At 40.1% G+C, this 15,748-nt stretch overlaps 1 protein-coding gene across 1 annotated transcript in view; it reads left to right on the forward strand.

The window, feature by feature from the left end:
* ERP44 (endoplasmic reticulum protein 44) overlaps positions 1 to 15,748 on the forward strand; it is a 119,024-nt gene that overhangs the window by 86,304 nt on the left and 16,972 nt on the right. The window contains exons 7-8 of the mRNA XM_065398531.1: positions 12,265 to 12,322; positions 13,721 to 13,837. Coding sequence (XP_065254603.1) covers positions 12,265 to 12,322; positions 13,721 to 13,837 — 175 coding nt within the window. The remainder of the gene's footprint in view (positions 1 to 12,264; positions 12,323 to 13,720; positions 13,838 to 15,748) is intronic.

Genomic DNA, 15,748 nt, shown 5'->3' on the forward strand with positions numbered 1-15,748 from the left:
CACCAGTGGAGTGCCTCTGTCAGATAAGTAGGGCCCTACCAAATTCACAGTCCATTTTGGTCAATTTCACTGTCATAGGATTTTTAAAATCATAAATTTCATGATATCAGCTATTTAAATCTGATATTTCATGGTGTTGTAATGGTAGGTGTCCTGATCCAAAAAGGAGTTGTGGGGGTTGCAAGGTTATTGTAGGGGGGGTTACTTCTGCACTGCTGCTGGCAGCGGTGCTGCCTTTAGAACTGGGCAGCTGGAGAGTGGCAGCTGCTAGCCAAGAGCCCAGCTCTGAATGCAGAGCTGCCTCCAACAGCAGAGCAGAATTAAGGATGGCATGGTATGGTATTGCCACCCCTACTTCTGCGCTGCTCCATGCAGAGCTGGGCCCTCAGTCAGCAGCCACCACTCTCCAGCCGCCCAGCTCTGAAAGCAGTGCAGAAGTAAGGGTGGGAATACTGAGACCCCCCTTAAATAAACTTCTGCCCCCCCCCTGCAACTCCCTTTTGGGTCAGGACCCCCAATTTGAGAAACCCTGGTCTCCCCCATGAAATCTGTATAGTATAGGGTAAAAGCACACAAGACCAGATTTCATGGAGGGAGATCAGATTTCACAGTCCGTGATGTGTTTTTCATGGCTATGAATTTGGTAGGGCCATACAGATAAGGAGGCAAACCAGGAGGAGTAAGGATATTTTTTGTGAAGTGCTGTAGTCAACAGACATATCACATAGCGAAACAAGAGGGTGGAGGGAGTCAATTAACGAAAGACTCAGGCAGGATAGCCTGGAAGGGACACAGTGGCAGGAGCAGATGATAAAGCTACTGGAGGGCCAGACAGAGATGCTCAAGTCCCTCATTGCACTGCAGTTTGAGCACATCTGTGCACAACTCCCCCTGCAGCCAATACAGAACTCCATTTCCTGCCCTCCCCAAACTCCCACACCACATTCCTTACATGTTTACTCCTGGGGGAATTCTGTGCCAAAAAAATAAAAATTCTGCACACAGTATTTTAAAATTCTGCATATTTTATTTGTCAAAATAATGCAATATAATCACACCAGTTTCAATTAGTTTTGTAATTCATTTCAAAGTACCTGTCAGCAAGTATGTCTGTAACAATAAAGACAACAAAAAGATTCAGGAAATGTTTTTTGACAAATAGATTCCTTACTAGGCATATTAATACAGAACTCTGAGTAATAATTTATTTAAACTACAATATAGAACCATATTTCCCGCACCCCTCCGAAGCAGTGCAAAGGCTTGGGGGAGTCAGGGCTAACGGAGCAGCTGAGAGAGAGGGAAGTAATTGCTGGGAAGGAGCCTGGGTATGAACTTGAAGGGTTGTTGGGTATTGGTGGGAAAAGTATGGAACAGGTTTTTTGGGGGTGGGGGGCGGGGAGGGATTGTTAGGGAGCATCCCCCATGCAGACCCTGGCTGACCTCTAGCCTCCCTCACTCAGCCAAGCACATCTGCCCCTGTTCCCATGTGTCCTTGTTCCCCCATGTGTCCTTGCACCCCCTGTCCCCATCTGTCTCTGTGCCCTCCCCCTCTGCCCCGTGGCCCTGCACCTCCACTCCCATTCAGCTCTTGCCCCAGTCTGTCCTTGCCCACTAGCCCTTATGAGTCCCTGTCTGACCCTCCCCGCCGCCCCCAAGCAGTCCCAAGCTCTCTGTCTCCCTATATCCCCTGTCTCCTGATCTGGCCCAACAGGCGCTGTGAAGAAGGCAGGCTCTTTCTCTTCACTATCGTAACTGGGGCTGGCCAGGAGTGCTGCTGTGCTCTAGCGCCACAGTGCCCTCTGGTGGGCAAAAGGCGGAACTGCAGCAACTGTTCAGCAGAAGCTATTTTCTGCACACACACAAAAAAATAAAAAAAAATATGCACAGCACATGCAATATGCGCAGTGGCGCAGAATCTCCCCAGGAGTACATTTTCCTGGTTCCTAGCAGTATCCTGTGCACTCCACAATGAAAGCTGGAGATACTCTCAGCTGTGAGAGCCATAACCAAGAGACTGTTCCTCATTACCATGTCCCCTGTTTGACAAATTTTTTGTGTTTTGTCCTGTTATTAAACTTTAATCTTTGAAGTAAAATGAGTCTTTATTTGTGTCATACACACATTAGTTGGTGCTAACACCAAACACAGTGGCTATAGGCAGAAATATTTGCTCAGTACAATTAATGCTCAGGAAGCAAGCCCTATAGGGGTCAGTCAAAGACATAAAGACACATTACTGGGAATCAGTGTCAAAATGCTCCTTCAAAGCTTCCCTATTTCGAATAGCCCCCTGCTATGCCCCTCTAATTGCCCTGGTATCGGGCTGCTCAAAATCAGCAGCTAACTGATCTACTTCAGCACTCCACCCCGGGGAAACTTTTCCTCCTTCGCTTCACAAATATTATGCAGAGTACAGCAGGTGGCAGTGACCATTGGAATATTTTCCTCACTGAGGTCTAACCTCCCAAAAAGGCAGCACCAGCAAGCTTTTAAACAGCCAAAGGCACATTCAGCACCTGCTGAGCCTGTTGTTGAAGCACTCCTTCCTGCTGTCTAGGTTCCCGGTGTAAGGCTTCATGAGCCATGGGAGCAAGGGATAGGCAGGGTCTCCCAGGATCACTAGGGGCATTTCCACATCCCGTATTGGAATCTTCTGGTCTGGAAAGAAAGTCCCAGTGTGCAGCTTTCTATACAGTCCAGTGTTCCTAAAAATGTGCACATCATGTACCTTCCCTGACCACCCTGCACTGATGTCAGTGAAAAGGCCCTGGTGATCCACCAGCTCCTGCAAGACCATGGAGAAGTAGCCCTTTCGGTTAATGTACTCTGTCGCAAGACGTCCTGGGTTCAAAATTGGGATATGTGTTCCATCTATCGCCTCGCCACAGTTAGGGAATCCCATTGTCTCAAAGCCATCAGCAATTTCCTGCACATTATCGAGAGTCATAGTCCTTCGTAGCAGGAGATGATTAATAGCCCTGCACACTTGCATCACTGGACTTTCCATGGTGGACTTTCCAACTCCAAACTGATGCGCAACTGACCGGTAGCAGTCTGGATTTCACAGCTTCCACACAGCGATCGCCATTCGCTTTTCCACAGTGAGGTCAGCTCTCATTCTGGAGTCCTTGTGTTGCAGTGGTAAGGTGAGCCAGCGCACAGTTCCAGGACAGTGGATTTGCACATGTGAAAGTTCTACAGCCACTGCTCGTCATCCCATACATACATCATGATGCAATCTCACCACTCAGTGCTTGTTTCCCAAGCCCAGTACCGATGGTCCACTGTGTGCAGCTGCTCTGTGAATGCCAGCAGCAATCTTGAATTATTTCTTTCCATGGCACACAGCAGGGCAGGCACCACCGATTCACTTTGATTCGCAGCTGCATGACCAGCCATGTTGTGTTCATAATGCTCATCACCAGAATGGTCAGCAGTGCAGGATCTATATTTTGAGGCAGAGATAGTGGGCACACAATTAACAAGGGCTGTTGAAAAACAGCATGAAACCAAGTCGGAAGCCCATGGAATGATGGGACAGAAAGAACTGCATCATGGGATGGTGAACACACCCCCATGATGCACCGTGATCCATTCCCAGAGCTCCCAATGGCAGTGTGTGGCAAGTTGCACAGTGGGATAACTACCCACGATGCAACACTCTCTGTAAATGCAAGAGCACCAACTGTGGACACACTCCGCCGACACAAGGAGCGTTGTGTGGATATGCACAACCGATGTAATTAAAGCAGCTTATGATCATTGATGTAACTTAAGTCAACTTAACTCTGTAGTGTAGACATGGCCTAAGGTTGGTTAAAGAATCCATCATGTGGCTCTTAACTCGCACTGACACCTTTGTTAGTAAGATCTGTAGGTGTGGGCAGTGCTAACGTGTCAACTTAGTTTGTAAAGAGCTTTCCTTTTCAGTGATAAAGAACTTCATCGCAAGTTAAACACCTTGCGGCAAATTCCACTATTGCAGAACACCCTAAACTAAGCAACAAATGAGTGAAGTATATCTATTTTTATTCCTATTTTACAGTAGTATTGTCATGTAAAATTAGTAGGGTTTTTTCTATCAAAAATTCTAAGCCCAACAAAATATCTGTAGTAATGCTGTAGAAGAACATTAAATGTTTAGGGGGAGATATTTAACTTTCAGAGGCACAATGGCAGTTACATGTCTTATGAGAGAGAAGTGCATGACTGTCATTTATGCCTTTAGAAAATTGCCCCTCCCCTTAAGGTGGATGTGCTGGTAATATGTGACATACAGCTTTTGACTTAGTTTTCGTTGTTGACTATTGATAACCAATCACTTATTAAGCACTAATGAGCTAAGTTACATGCCAGTTTAGTTTACTGGTTAAAGAATAAGACAAAGGGTATGGCTACACAGCAGTCATTTGGGGTGCGAAGGGGGGGGGGGCAGTTGTTGTAGCACATATAGATGTATCCAAGCTAGCTTTAACCTATATCAATAACAGTGAAGCTGCAGCAGCATTAGTTAATTTAATATTGGTAAAGTGCATTTGAATCTTCCAATAGAAAACACTATAGAAGTTGACAGTTATCTATATTTTATTAAATAATAATGTATTAACAGCAATATTTCAACTATAATAGTAATTCAGTGGGGAGAGAAATAAAATGGGCAGTGGCTAATGTTTTGTAATTGTAGAGGTAATAAAATACTACTATAGGTCCTGCTTTTGCAATGTTCAGTGTGCTGGCACATGACTATTTAAAGTGACTGGGCCTCTTGCAAATTTGTCTAGCTGCTTAAGTTGCAGGATCAGGACCTTAGTTAGTATAATGTCTTTCACACAAGCGGAATTCCAAAATACTTTTGAGTTAAATAATAATGAGGATTGGCAGAGAAATTAAGAGATATAGGTAGGATAGAAAAATGTTTCTTCCAGTTGAACAAGCTCAGTACACAGCTAAGGTCTCTTAAACATGCACAAGAAACCAATAAAACAAACAAGTAAACAAAATCAGCACCATACAAGTGGTCCTCACTTTTTCCTAGTTTATTTTCCGGTGAGTTAGAGCTTAACAAAAGAGGTGTATTTCTATTAAAAGGATATGGCTGTGAAAGTAGAGAAGATCAAGGAGGAGAATAATCAAGTGTATCTCTTTTGGCAAGGCTGCGTATCTCAGGCTCTCTGCATCTGCCTCATGTTCTAAACTAGTGAACCAGCATCTGAGGCAGTAAAATCCTTCAGATGCTCTCTGACCACGACTTTCATTATTGTTCTGAGGACCAGAAGTACTAAACTTCTATTCAGAATCTTGTTTCTTTATAGTGTCTTTCCATTCTTCCAAATCTCTCAAATGCTCCTTCAAAAGCCAGTAGAAGTATAAAAATGATATTTAGGATTCCTCTGTCCTTCAGGAACAGTAGGCAATAATAATGACCTGAAATTCTTACTGAAAATATTTATTTAGATATTGTAAGACATCCAAGAACTAGTCTAGAGAAGTGCTGGTGCCTTGGATTTTCAACTGTCACTACTTCTAATCTAGCTATTACTAGATCCTGACAATGTGTATTTAAAGAACCCAAATTTTCCTGGAAAGTGCGTCTGAGGATATTCCAAAACAGTCTTCTCTGTTTGCTCTAAATACCACCAGGTTTTGAAGGCTAACCCCTCCTTTTCTCACTTGGAGAGGCCAAGGTTCTGCATATTTGATTAGAAGAGAATAAATCAAACTATGCTATTCTTCTCTATTGAAGAATCCAAGAATTGTCTAATATTTTGTCTGCGTTAGGTAAATTTTATTCTGTGTGCTAAAATTTATTCTGTCTGCTAGATTTCTAAATTCTGCAAGCTTCCAGCTGATAGCCATGCTCACTTCTTCAGTCAAATTCAAACTGTTCTTGAACGGTTTGTTACTCATTAATTATAGTGACTGTGATCTACATGCTTTTAGAACACCAGTGCTTGGGTTCCTCGATTTATTTGAAATAATGTCAAAGGGACCATCTTATTTTGGACCTCAAGTGGTTAAGTCACTTAGTTGCCAAGTATTTCAAAACAGAGTCAATCCCAGTTTTTCCTAGCCTCAATCCCAGAGAATCTCTCTATAAACTTGTAATATGCCTATCTCTACATTCCCATCTCCCCAGCCCAACTGTTATCAACATCATCCCCACCATCACTTCCTTAAGAGACTTAATTTCCATTTCTGGACTCTCCCTGATAGCCTGTCTTCTGCTTCGTTTTTTCACAAAGCATAGTTGCAGCCCAATTCTGGAACCAAGGAATGTCCATATTTGTATAACTGATTAGTCTAAGGAAAAGCCTCTCAGATGGCAATCTCCCACATCCTAATGCTGCTCAGCTTTCTGAAGTTAGTTGTACAATTCAGCAGGAATTCTCTGAACCTGGCAGAGCATAGTCCATGTGGCATTCCACTTCAGACTGATATGGGCAGAGCTTTCCTGCCTTGAGTAGGCAACCATACTGAAGCAAAGGATAAGGAGTTTTGTCATCTGCAGGTCTGCTTGTTTTGCTGAAATCTGTAGCTGTTGGCCTGAGATAATCCTCTGGGCAGTTTTCCACTTTCATAACCTGCTTCAAGGTAGAGCCTATGAGGCACTGAACCTGGAGAGTGATACATTTTTCACGACTGTTATGGTGACTTCAGGTTCCAAACTTGTTGGAAGGATTTTTTTTCTCTAAGCTCCCCTGTTGGAAACTCACACAGACAAGTGTTTCTAGTTTGGAGTATATAGAACTAAATGGTTCAAGGGAAAATGGTTCTAGTTAGATCCAAAATCCACCTATAAACTCTAAAGATTATAAAGTACCTCCTAATCCTTAATAGGGTTCTCCCAGTCTGAGTCTGGACAGACAGCTCAACAATTGTAAGGTTATATGAACCATCATGTCCAGATTTCTCTTACAATGAGCTGAAATAAATATGAAAGCTTTTCATTTTGCAGGAAAAGCAGACCACCTCACAAACCACCCTCAAGACAATGCTGCTTTTGCCTTGCCAAAGCAGTGCTGTCTTTGAGTTATTTAGGTAAAGGAAGTTGAAACAAAGCCACAATTTTATTTGTTATGGTACATGGAGAGGATTGGCAGGATGGCACAATTTCAAAGAATTATAAAGAAAATCAGAGTTGAAATATCACCAGTGTAAAAGTTCGTGGTCACTGCTTAGGAACAAGATGGATAAGAAAGAAGAGCGTTGTAGACTGAACCATATAGCAGAGGTCTTTGCAAAGAGGACGAACAAACACCAGAGACTATGTTGGTTAATAGGAGTGAAACTACAGTGGGGGAGAGAGTCTGTAGCTGCAGAGGTAGATTGGTAGGATGCTATGGTCTGCAGTGTGGAAAGTTGCACAGAACCCAGATGGAATCAGAAGAAGCTATCAGGAGGAGGAGGGAAATCACTTTTTAGTACTAGAAATATATTGATATATTATAGGGAATTCAAGGAAAAACCCTAGTGATTTTGGAAGTGGAAGAATTGATTTAACAGTTTGAGGAATGTTTTAGAAACTATATGTGTGTGGTCCATGCTTCTGATTTGTGTTTTAATCATCGGTAGGAAAGAGAGAAAAAGAATCTACCTGCATGATAGATGATGAATAATAGGAGTGGGAAGTTACAAGCTAGTGCACTGTAGATTCACACCCTAGCTTGCCATGCACTAACGTCCTGTGTAGACAAGCCCTTAATCATTTCCCCCCTCAAGCAGGTTTAATTTGCATAGCGTCTTTTATATCCAGTTAGTTATCCAGTCATCCATAGTGTTCCAGATAAAACAAAGAATAGACAGGACACTTGAATTTGAGGCACTAAAATAGAACAAGACCTTGTAGACTGCCTTTATCCACCCAAAGAAAAGAAAAGAGAGAGAAAAATCATGGCACAAAATGAAACTTGTTTTCATTTTTCTTTGTTGATTACTTCGTAAAAGGGGTGTCTTTTACCGTTAGAGCTGCTGCTTTTTTTTTTTTTTTTTTTTTTTTATGTAATGCACCCCACTGCTGTTTGATTTTAATTGTGCTGAACTCAGTAGTGGTGGTTACATACAGATGACCAGTGATTGAAGTGGAAGGAGACAGAAGAGGGCCTTGACAAAAGAAATGGGTCCCACAACAGATTGTACTCCAGAACTTTGTTTTTCTTATCTATAGGTGTAGGACCTGATAGCTCAGTGGTTTGAGCATTGGCCTGCTAAACCCAGGGTTGTGAGTTCAGTCCTTGAGGGGGCCATTTGGGGATTTAGTTGGGGATTGGTCCTGCTTTGAGCAGGGGGTTGGACTAGATGACCTCCTGAGGTCCCTTCCAACTCTGATATTCTATGAAGTTGATAGTAGCTGAGATACTCCTATTTCCACACCTACTTTTGAGTCTGATACAGTGAAAGACAATTTTGTACATGGGAAGTTGCCTCAGTGTAGTTCCTTTATTAAGGGGGGGAGGGGTTCTGTCACATTGTGGTTGTATCTTTTGTTTTTTGAGTTATATATGCCCAAAGGAAAATGGGAAAGATAAGGAGGTAGGCAAATATGTTAGAAAACTCCTTTTATTAATATGCATATAATTATGCATTGCTGGAGAGTTGTCTTCCGTACCTGGAGTACAATAAAAGTAATTAAATATATATCTCATGGTCAAAATGACAACTAAGGTAGGAAGATAGAAACAGATGCAAGTATTTGAACGGCGTAAACACAAGAAGCAAGAGGGAGGGTGATTAGATTAAATGAAGCAAAGAAAAATGTGGCTGTTAGAGATTATCCTTTGGAGAACATTTGGGGATTTGTGTCTTATCAAATCACAATAGCAAAAATGGAACTACATGGGATCCATTGGCTTTTCTTAGGTCAGCTATAAGTAAATTTTATATAACTAATGGTGAGAAACTACTGTCTCAACACTGATAGAAACTAGATGTAAGAGAGCAACTTATTGGGAAAGATGGAATAGAGTTAACTTGTGTTTATCAGTGCTTGACTTGCTTTTTATTGGAAAAACTAAACTCTGTATTACATAGTAACAGGAAAAGAAACATTAAGATATTTGGTTTTGCTCCCTGTGGAATATACAGATGAAATTAATAAACCATAAATACTAGATTCTTTCTTTTAATTATTAATGAAGAATTTAGACATTAAGGCTCTACCTTCTGATATGAATTATGCTTTAATAATTAGGGGCCTGATCTAATGCCCATTGAAGTGGATGAAAGAACTTTGGATAAGGTTCTTGAGTTAGTATTTGTTACAGTTTTGTTAAATGATTTTTTTTTTTTTTTACTACCTGCCTTTGTACCATATTAGTCTCATAGCTGTCTCAGTGACTTACAGCAGGGACACATTAACTCTTCATATGCAAACTAGGAATTTCCAGGATATCCTATGGCAGTTGGGCTAAAGGAGGCCAAAATCTATAGGAAAGGATAGAGAGTTACTTTGAAGGCAAAAATAAAATTGGGAAGGGAGGTGAGAATATCCTTCCTTTCTGCCTCTTCTCCCCACGCCCCTCAGCTTTCCCATTTCTGGTGTGTCAACTCTGGTGTTCATTAGATAGTGGAGCTAAACAGGTGACAACAGACACAAAAACAGGAGTTATTCTGGAGGGCCTTTCCATATATATTGCACTCTTGATGTGCATGCACTCGAGATTGGAATCTCTTTAGCCAACAGTGTCTTTTAGGATCCTGCATGCACCTTGAGTGTCCTCATGCTCCTGTATCAAGGGCAAAAAAGGTGATACAGGCCTAACCACCACTCGGTTCCTTCTCACCACTGTGGCTGCAAGACAGAGCTACACACTATCTGCATCTCGATGCACTTTCACAAAGACTTTTGTGGCTATTTGTACATATTAGTGTTAAGAATAGATTAGATAGTTTTCCTATTGGCAAGTTTTGGCAGTTTTGCCTACCTTGTTCTCTTTTTTTACCTTTTGACAGGAAGATCTTCATGGTACTAGGGCTTAGGAATGCCTGATCCTAAATTGCCTGGCTTTAAGTATTGCCCCACTTGCAAGGTGGCATTAATGATGTCTTTTTGTCATGGGGGGGGTCAAATCTTGACACATGCTCAGTATGCAAATCCTTTTCAAAACAGACTCCAAAAGCAAGAAACACATCTTAATCTCTTTTGTTAGACTGATCCATGCCCCCTGCCTCTCATCTGGGCAGGATAGACTTCACCTTCTTTCCCTGAACTAGCTCTACTCAGTCCAGAAGTGCACCTGTGAGCTCCGGAGACCTGGGCATGGGACCAGGAGTGGAGCCATGGGAGTGGAGGCCAGCAGCCAGACCCGGGCCAGGAGCAGAGCTGGGTAGTACTCCCTCCCTGCTCTCATGGGAGCTGACCCAGCATAGCTATATCAGTCAGGAGTGTGAAAAATCCACACCGCTGACTGACATAGCTATGCTGACAAAAACCCCAGTGTAGGCCCAGTATGTCAATGGAAGAGGGCTTCTGTGAACACAGCTAACTATATTCAAGGAGGTGGTATTCCTACCCCAGAAAACTCCTGGCATAGTAGGCTGCATGTATGCTACCGGGCTAGGCCAGTATAGCCATGTTAACATAGCTATGCCAGTATAGTCTCCATAATATAGATATATCCAAAATCTGTTTGGACCCATGGCCTCTTGCTCACTCATCATGCAGCCTCCCAGGCTAAACCTATATTGCATGCAAGGTTAGTTAAAATAGGTGTCCGTGTCAAACAGACATTACATGCTTGGGCCTCTACGGATCCCGCCCTAGGTTCTCACATTATGTAATTGGTGGAAGGTGTGCAAAAGGGAGTATCTTTCTCTCTGTCTCAGAACCTCCTAACCAAGATCTTAGTGAGAGACGCATTCCTTCTGCGGTGGGAAGCACATCCAGACCATCATCGGGTACAAAGTCTATGGACCCATGAATAGACTTAACTTCACATAAATATAAATATAGTAAAGCTCAGTGTGGTTCACTAAGCCTGTGTTGCACTCCTACCAGTGATCCAAGGACTGATTAAAGTATGACCAACAACACAACTACATTTATATAAAACAACAGGGGGGAGCCCGATTATCCCTTTTATATACAGAAGTGGTTGGATTATGGAACTGGTGCATTTGGCAATGTCTCCCATAACACTACATCTCTCAAGTCTGCACAGTGCCCTAGCATACCATGTGAGCAGACATTGTTTGTCAGACTAAGACTGGATGATCAAGCATTTTGTTACACCTCACATTTTCGAGGACTGTGTCATCTGTAAATAGATCTGGAGTTCTTTGAGATGTCCACATACATTCCACAACCCACCCTCCTTCCCCATTACTATGGAGTGTTTTAACTCCTGAATTCTGTGATGATAAAGGAACTGAGTGGCTGTTGGGCTCTCCCCGCCCTGTATGTCCTCAGTACAGGAGCAGGAGGACACTCAGGGTGCAGGCACGGCCCCACCGAACACTGCTGGCCAAAAGATTCCAATATCAACTGCATGAGGCACATGCACACCAAGGCTGTAATATATATGGACAACACATCTCTAAGAACTCCAGTTACTGTAAGAAAGGTAGCTTCTTTTTAAATAATCTTGACTTAATTTTTTGTTTGTTCTGTTGCTCAGGTTTTAATTTAACCTCTTGTGAAGTCATAATTTCATTAGTTTTCTAGTCATCTATTAGAGTTCCAGGGTAGACAAGAGCTGAATCTCCAGTTAAAAGAGTAAACAGAAAAAAAGCTTTATTAATGCAAACACCTCTTTCCCCCCACATACACACACACTTTTTTCAGGCTGCCTTTACATCATGAAGAAACAAAAAGAGCCAACACTTTTAAAAAATCCTTTGCAGATAACCTTTAAATTATACAAAGTAATGTGGTTTAGTAATCAGAAGAAGATGCACCAATATATTAGAACCTCTTTTATCCAAACCCTTGTTATCAAAAACAAAAAACTTAATTACCCAAAATTAGATTATATTCATCAATGTGCATCACTTGCACTGTGACGCTCCCCACGTACACCAAAATCTGTTCATCTTAATTCCACATCCTCCTCTCCCTGTCCCCTCACACCCAATTCTAGTTGATCTCTCTAGTGCCTTCATTGGAAGATCAGTTTCTTGGTGCTCAAAAATGGTAATGAATGGGTACCTATAAAATAAATGAGATATGATAGCAATTTCAGCCAAGTGGATTATTGCTTTCATTATCTAAGCCATTTTATATTTATCTATCATTACTAAAGCATATTTCTTCACTGCTTTTTTTAGGCCTATTTCAAAACCAGAGAGATTTAGTGGGGACAACATAATCTACAAGCCACCAGGGGTAAGTTTAACTACTTATTTTGCTTGTTTTCATTATGTGTATTAAATGTGGTCTTATGGAAGTTTAGATCATTTAATATGGTTCTGGTTCTCAATTTTAAAATTGTTTTATAGCTGAATATTTTATCTAGAAAAAGAAATATATGTACATGGGCAGCAGTGGTTCTGAATTTGGGAGGTGAAGTGGTCTTAGTCTAAAAATGAAAAAAGTAAGCATACACACCTAAATTTATTATTTCAAATTTATAACTTTCCTGAAATGAGAGATTCTTTTCCAGAAAAGTGACGCATTTGTCAGGTGTCCCACTTCTGTTGCTTTTGTCCTGCAGAATTTTTTGTTCAATGTGCAATTCTCTGCCTGTGTACCTTATTTAGTAGATTTTGTTTTCCTCAAAGCAGGTGATGTTTACCACACCTTCCCTCACTTTCTCTTGCACCTGATATTAGATGGCTTATCTACAGGTGTCTGCTGTTCTGTTTTCTGAAGAAAACATTCTCTTATCGTTAATTATATAATCACAGAAGTTACCAAGCAGTCATTCATAATAATGAAATGTATGTATAGTTTTTATTTGTAAAAAATCCACCATAAAAGGAAATGCTCAGTTTTTCCTTTTTAAATCTCAGTGAAACCTTAACAAGGGCTCCTTATTTTAAGCTAAGACAGCAGACAGTCACGGTGACAAATACAATAAAAGGTAACTTTAAAAAAAAATCAGATGGGTTTCCAAACACACTTCGCTGCAGGAAAAGTCCAGAAGGTCACTTTTGAATCTGTGCCTGTTATCACTTCCTCAGCTTTTGACAGTTTGGTTACTTGACACCAACCACAAGTAACTACAGTAGAAGTCATGCAGTCTTCTTCAGAGTCAAATACCAAGAATACAGAAAGAAAGCCTGACACAATTTAGCAATGTCTCTGTGGCAATATAAGTTTAATCAGCCCTGAGATTCCGGTTTCTCTCCATCCTGTTAATTTTTTCAGTGGTTTTGTAAGCACCACTCTTAAGAAACCGAATATCTGTGTACAGCTGAAATCTTGCAATCCTTCATAGACCAAGTTATTATTTATCAACAACCCTACAAAATTCTAAAATAAATCTTAATTAATTTATTCTAATCCTCCCTTTTTAACAGATTCAAAATTGTATCCAATTTTTATTTTTAACGTTAACTTGTAAAATGGAGTTGGTTGTATAAACTATTGTATATATCTATTTGTTTAATGTTCTTTAAAGCCATAGTTTGGCGATTGTATATGTAATACATTTGTCTGAACACAACTCTTCATTGCAGTCCTGTCCCACAACTTCCATGTCATGTACTTGGTCTCCCGTTAGGTAATATAGTATTTACTTATTTTCAAATAAGAATAATCAAAACATTTTTTTAAAAACAGGAAAATGCTCCAGATATGGTATACTTAGGTTCTATGACCAATTTTGATTTGACTTATGCATGGACGCAAGATAAATGTGTGCCTCTTGTTCGTGAAATTACATTTGAGAATGGAGAGGTAAGGATTGCATTTTTCTTCCACCTTTCTGCTTTTTTCATTTAACCATCAATCTGCTCTTTCAAAAATAAACTGTCTCTCTCTAGAACTCAGTTACACCCTGTCAGTCACCTTCCCTGCATTTATTTTACCTTTTGCATAAAATAGTTGCACTTCAGTTTTCTGTTTACTCTGTTTTTCAGCTCTAATTGGAGGAAGGTTAGTGGGTAATTAATATACTGGTTGAGTATAGGAGATTATAGATGAGGATATGTGGCTCATTTTGGAAGTATCATAAGATCTGGGATGTGGGTATAAAGTTGTCTGAAATATAGGTGTAGGTATAGTGCTGCGACCTTGGTGTATCACTTAACTTTTCTGTGCATCTGTTTACCCATCTTAAAATAGATACAAGACCTTTTGCATAGAGATTTTGAGGTGCTGTAAAATCCTTATGTGAAAGGTATTATATGTATGCATAGTATTCATGATTATTATACTGTGAGCTTGAAGAATATACCTGCTAGCCAGGGTGAAAAATGCAGTGGGCATGTTGCCACAAGTAATTTAAAGGAATAAAACTGTTGTACACTGTAGTTAGTTATAAAATGTTGTCAGTCATCTTTCTATTTAATAAATTATATAAAATATAACTTAATAGGATTGGCAGGAAAAAAATTAACTGAATATATTTGCCAGCCTCCACAAGCATTAATCTAATATGTATTTGTTGAATAGTATTTGACTAGCTATAGAGTTGGCTAAATGCCACAAAAATATTAAATTATTCTATGAATACCTGTAAAATTTATTAATATTTGCTGAGCCTTATTCAACCAACACTGCTTGCTACGTCTGTCTTGCTTTTGTTTGATCTTCTTTCCCTTTCTATTTTCCACCACGTTTCTTCCTTTAATAAATCAAGATGTATCTTTTCCTGGATTGTTCTTAGTATTCATTTCTCATCTCCTCTCCGTTCCCTTTTCAATGTTTTCTTTTTTTCCTTCCTTCATTGTATTCTCTGCCTCCTTCTGTTTTCTCTCCTTTCTGTATTCGCCCCCCCCCCCCAAAAATTATAATTTACATGTAAATATGTAAATATACAAAATAAAATAAAATAAAATATATTGAACTTGCTAATTAGCTACACTCAAACAGCACATTTAGACTACAGCACCTGTTAAAAACTGTAATGCAGTTCTAACATATTGCAGTGTGTTATCCACACAATGATGTATAAACTGAAGAATTATCCTATATTCTCTTTTGTGGGGCTTTTTAGCTTTCTCCACTACGTGGGGTATCCTGTGCAGTTTTGACTGTGCTCAAATTATTCTATTAGCTTACATAACGGGAGGAGAAGACAGAAAAAAACTTATTTTGTGTGATAGACCATGCTAAGTGTAATCTTTTAATCAGCATTTAGACTTTTCAGCAGAAACTTCTGTTAAACACAATTTTTAATTCTTCATTTGCATTTCAACATGTAAAAAGATGCCAGGTATTTATCATTTTTAGAACTGCATGATGGATTTTTAGTGTACTTTTCCCACAGTGAAATCAGATTCTGATCCCTAGAAACCAAGGTTCATCATTGTAAGTTTGTATAAAGTTTCTGTTCCAATTTTTCTAGTTGCTCTTGTGACTCTCCACTCCTGTTTACTTGGGCAGATACTTACAATCCCAAGTCATTCCCAATTGACATTTTGCTTAGCAACATTTGTTTAAAAACTCAATGCTGCCAGTAGCCAAACAATTTCAAACCCGCCAGAATTCTGATACTTCTGCCTGCTTGTAATTGTATAGTAGTTAGACATTTAGTATATAATGACTAATATTTTTAGAGCAGAAGTATGAAGCATTGTCATCAATGTTTTAAGCTGTATTTCTTTGACTTGCCAGTATGTGCTATAAAATATGATGTAAATAAAA

This window comes from Emys orbicularis, chromosome 2 (genome assembly GCF_028017835.1).
Source record: "Emys orbicularis isolate rEmyOrb1 chromosome 2, rEmyOrb1.hap1, whole genome shotgun sequence".
Lineage (NCBI taxonomy): Eukaryota > Metazoa > Chordata > Testudines > Emydidae > Emys > Emys orbicularis.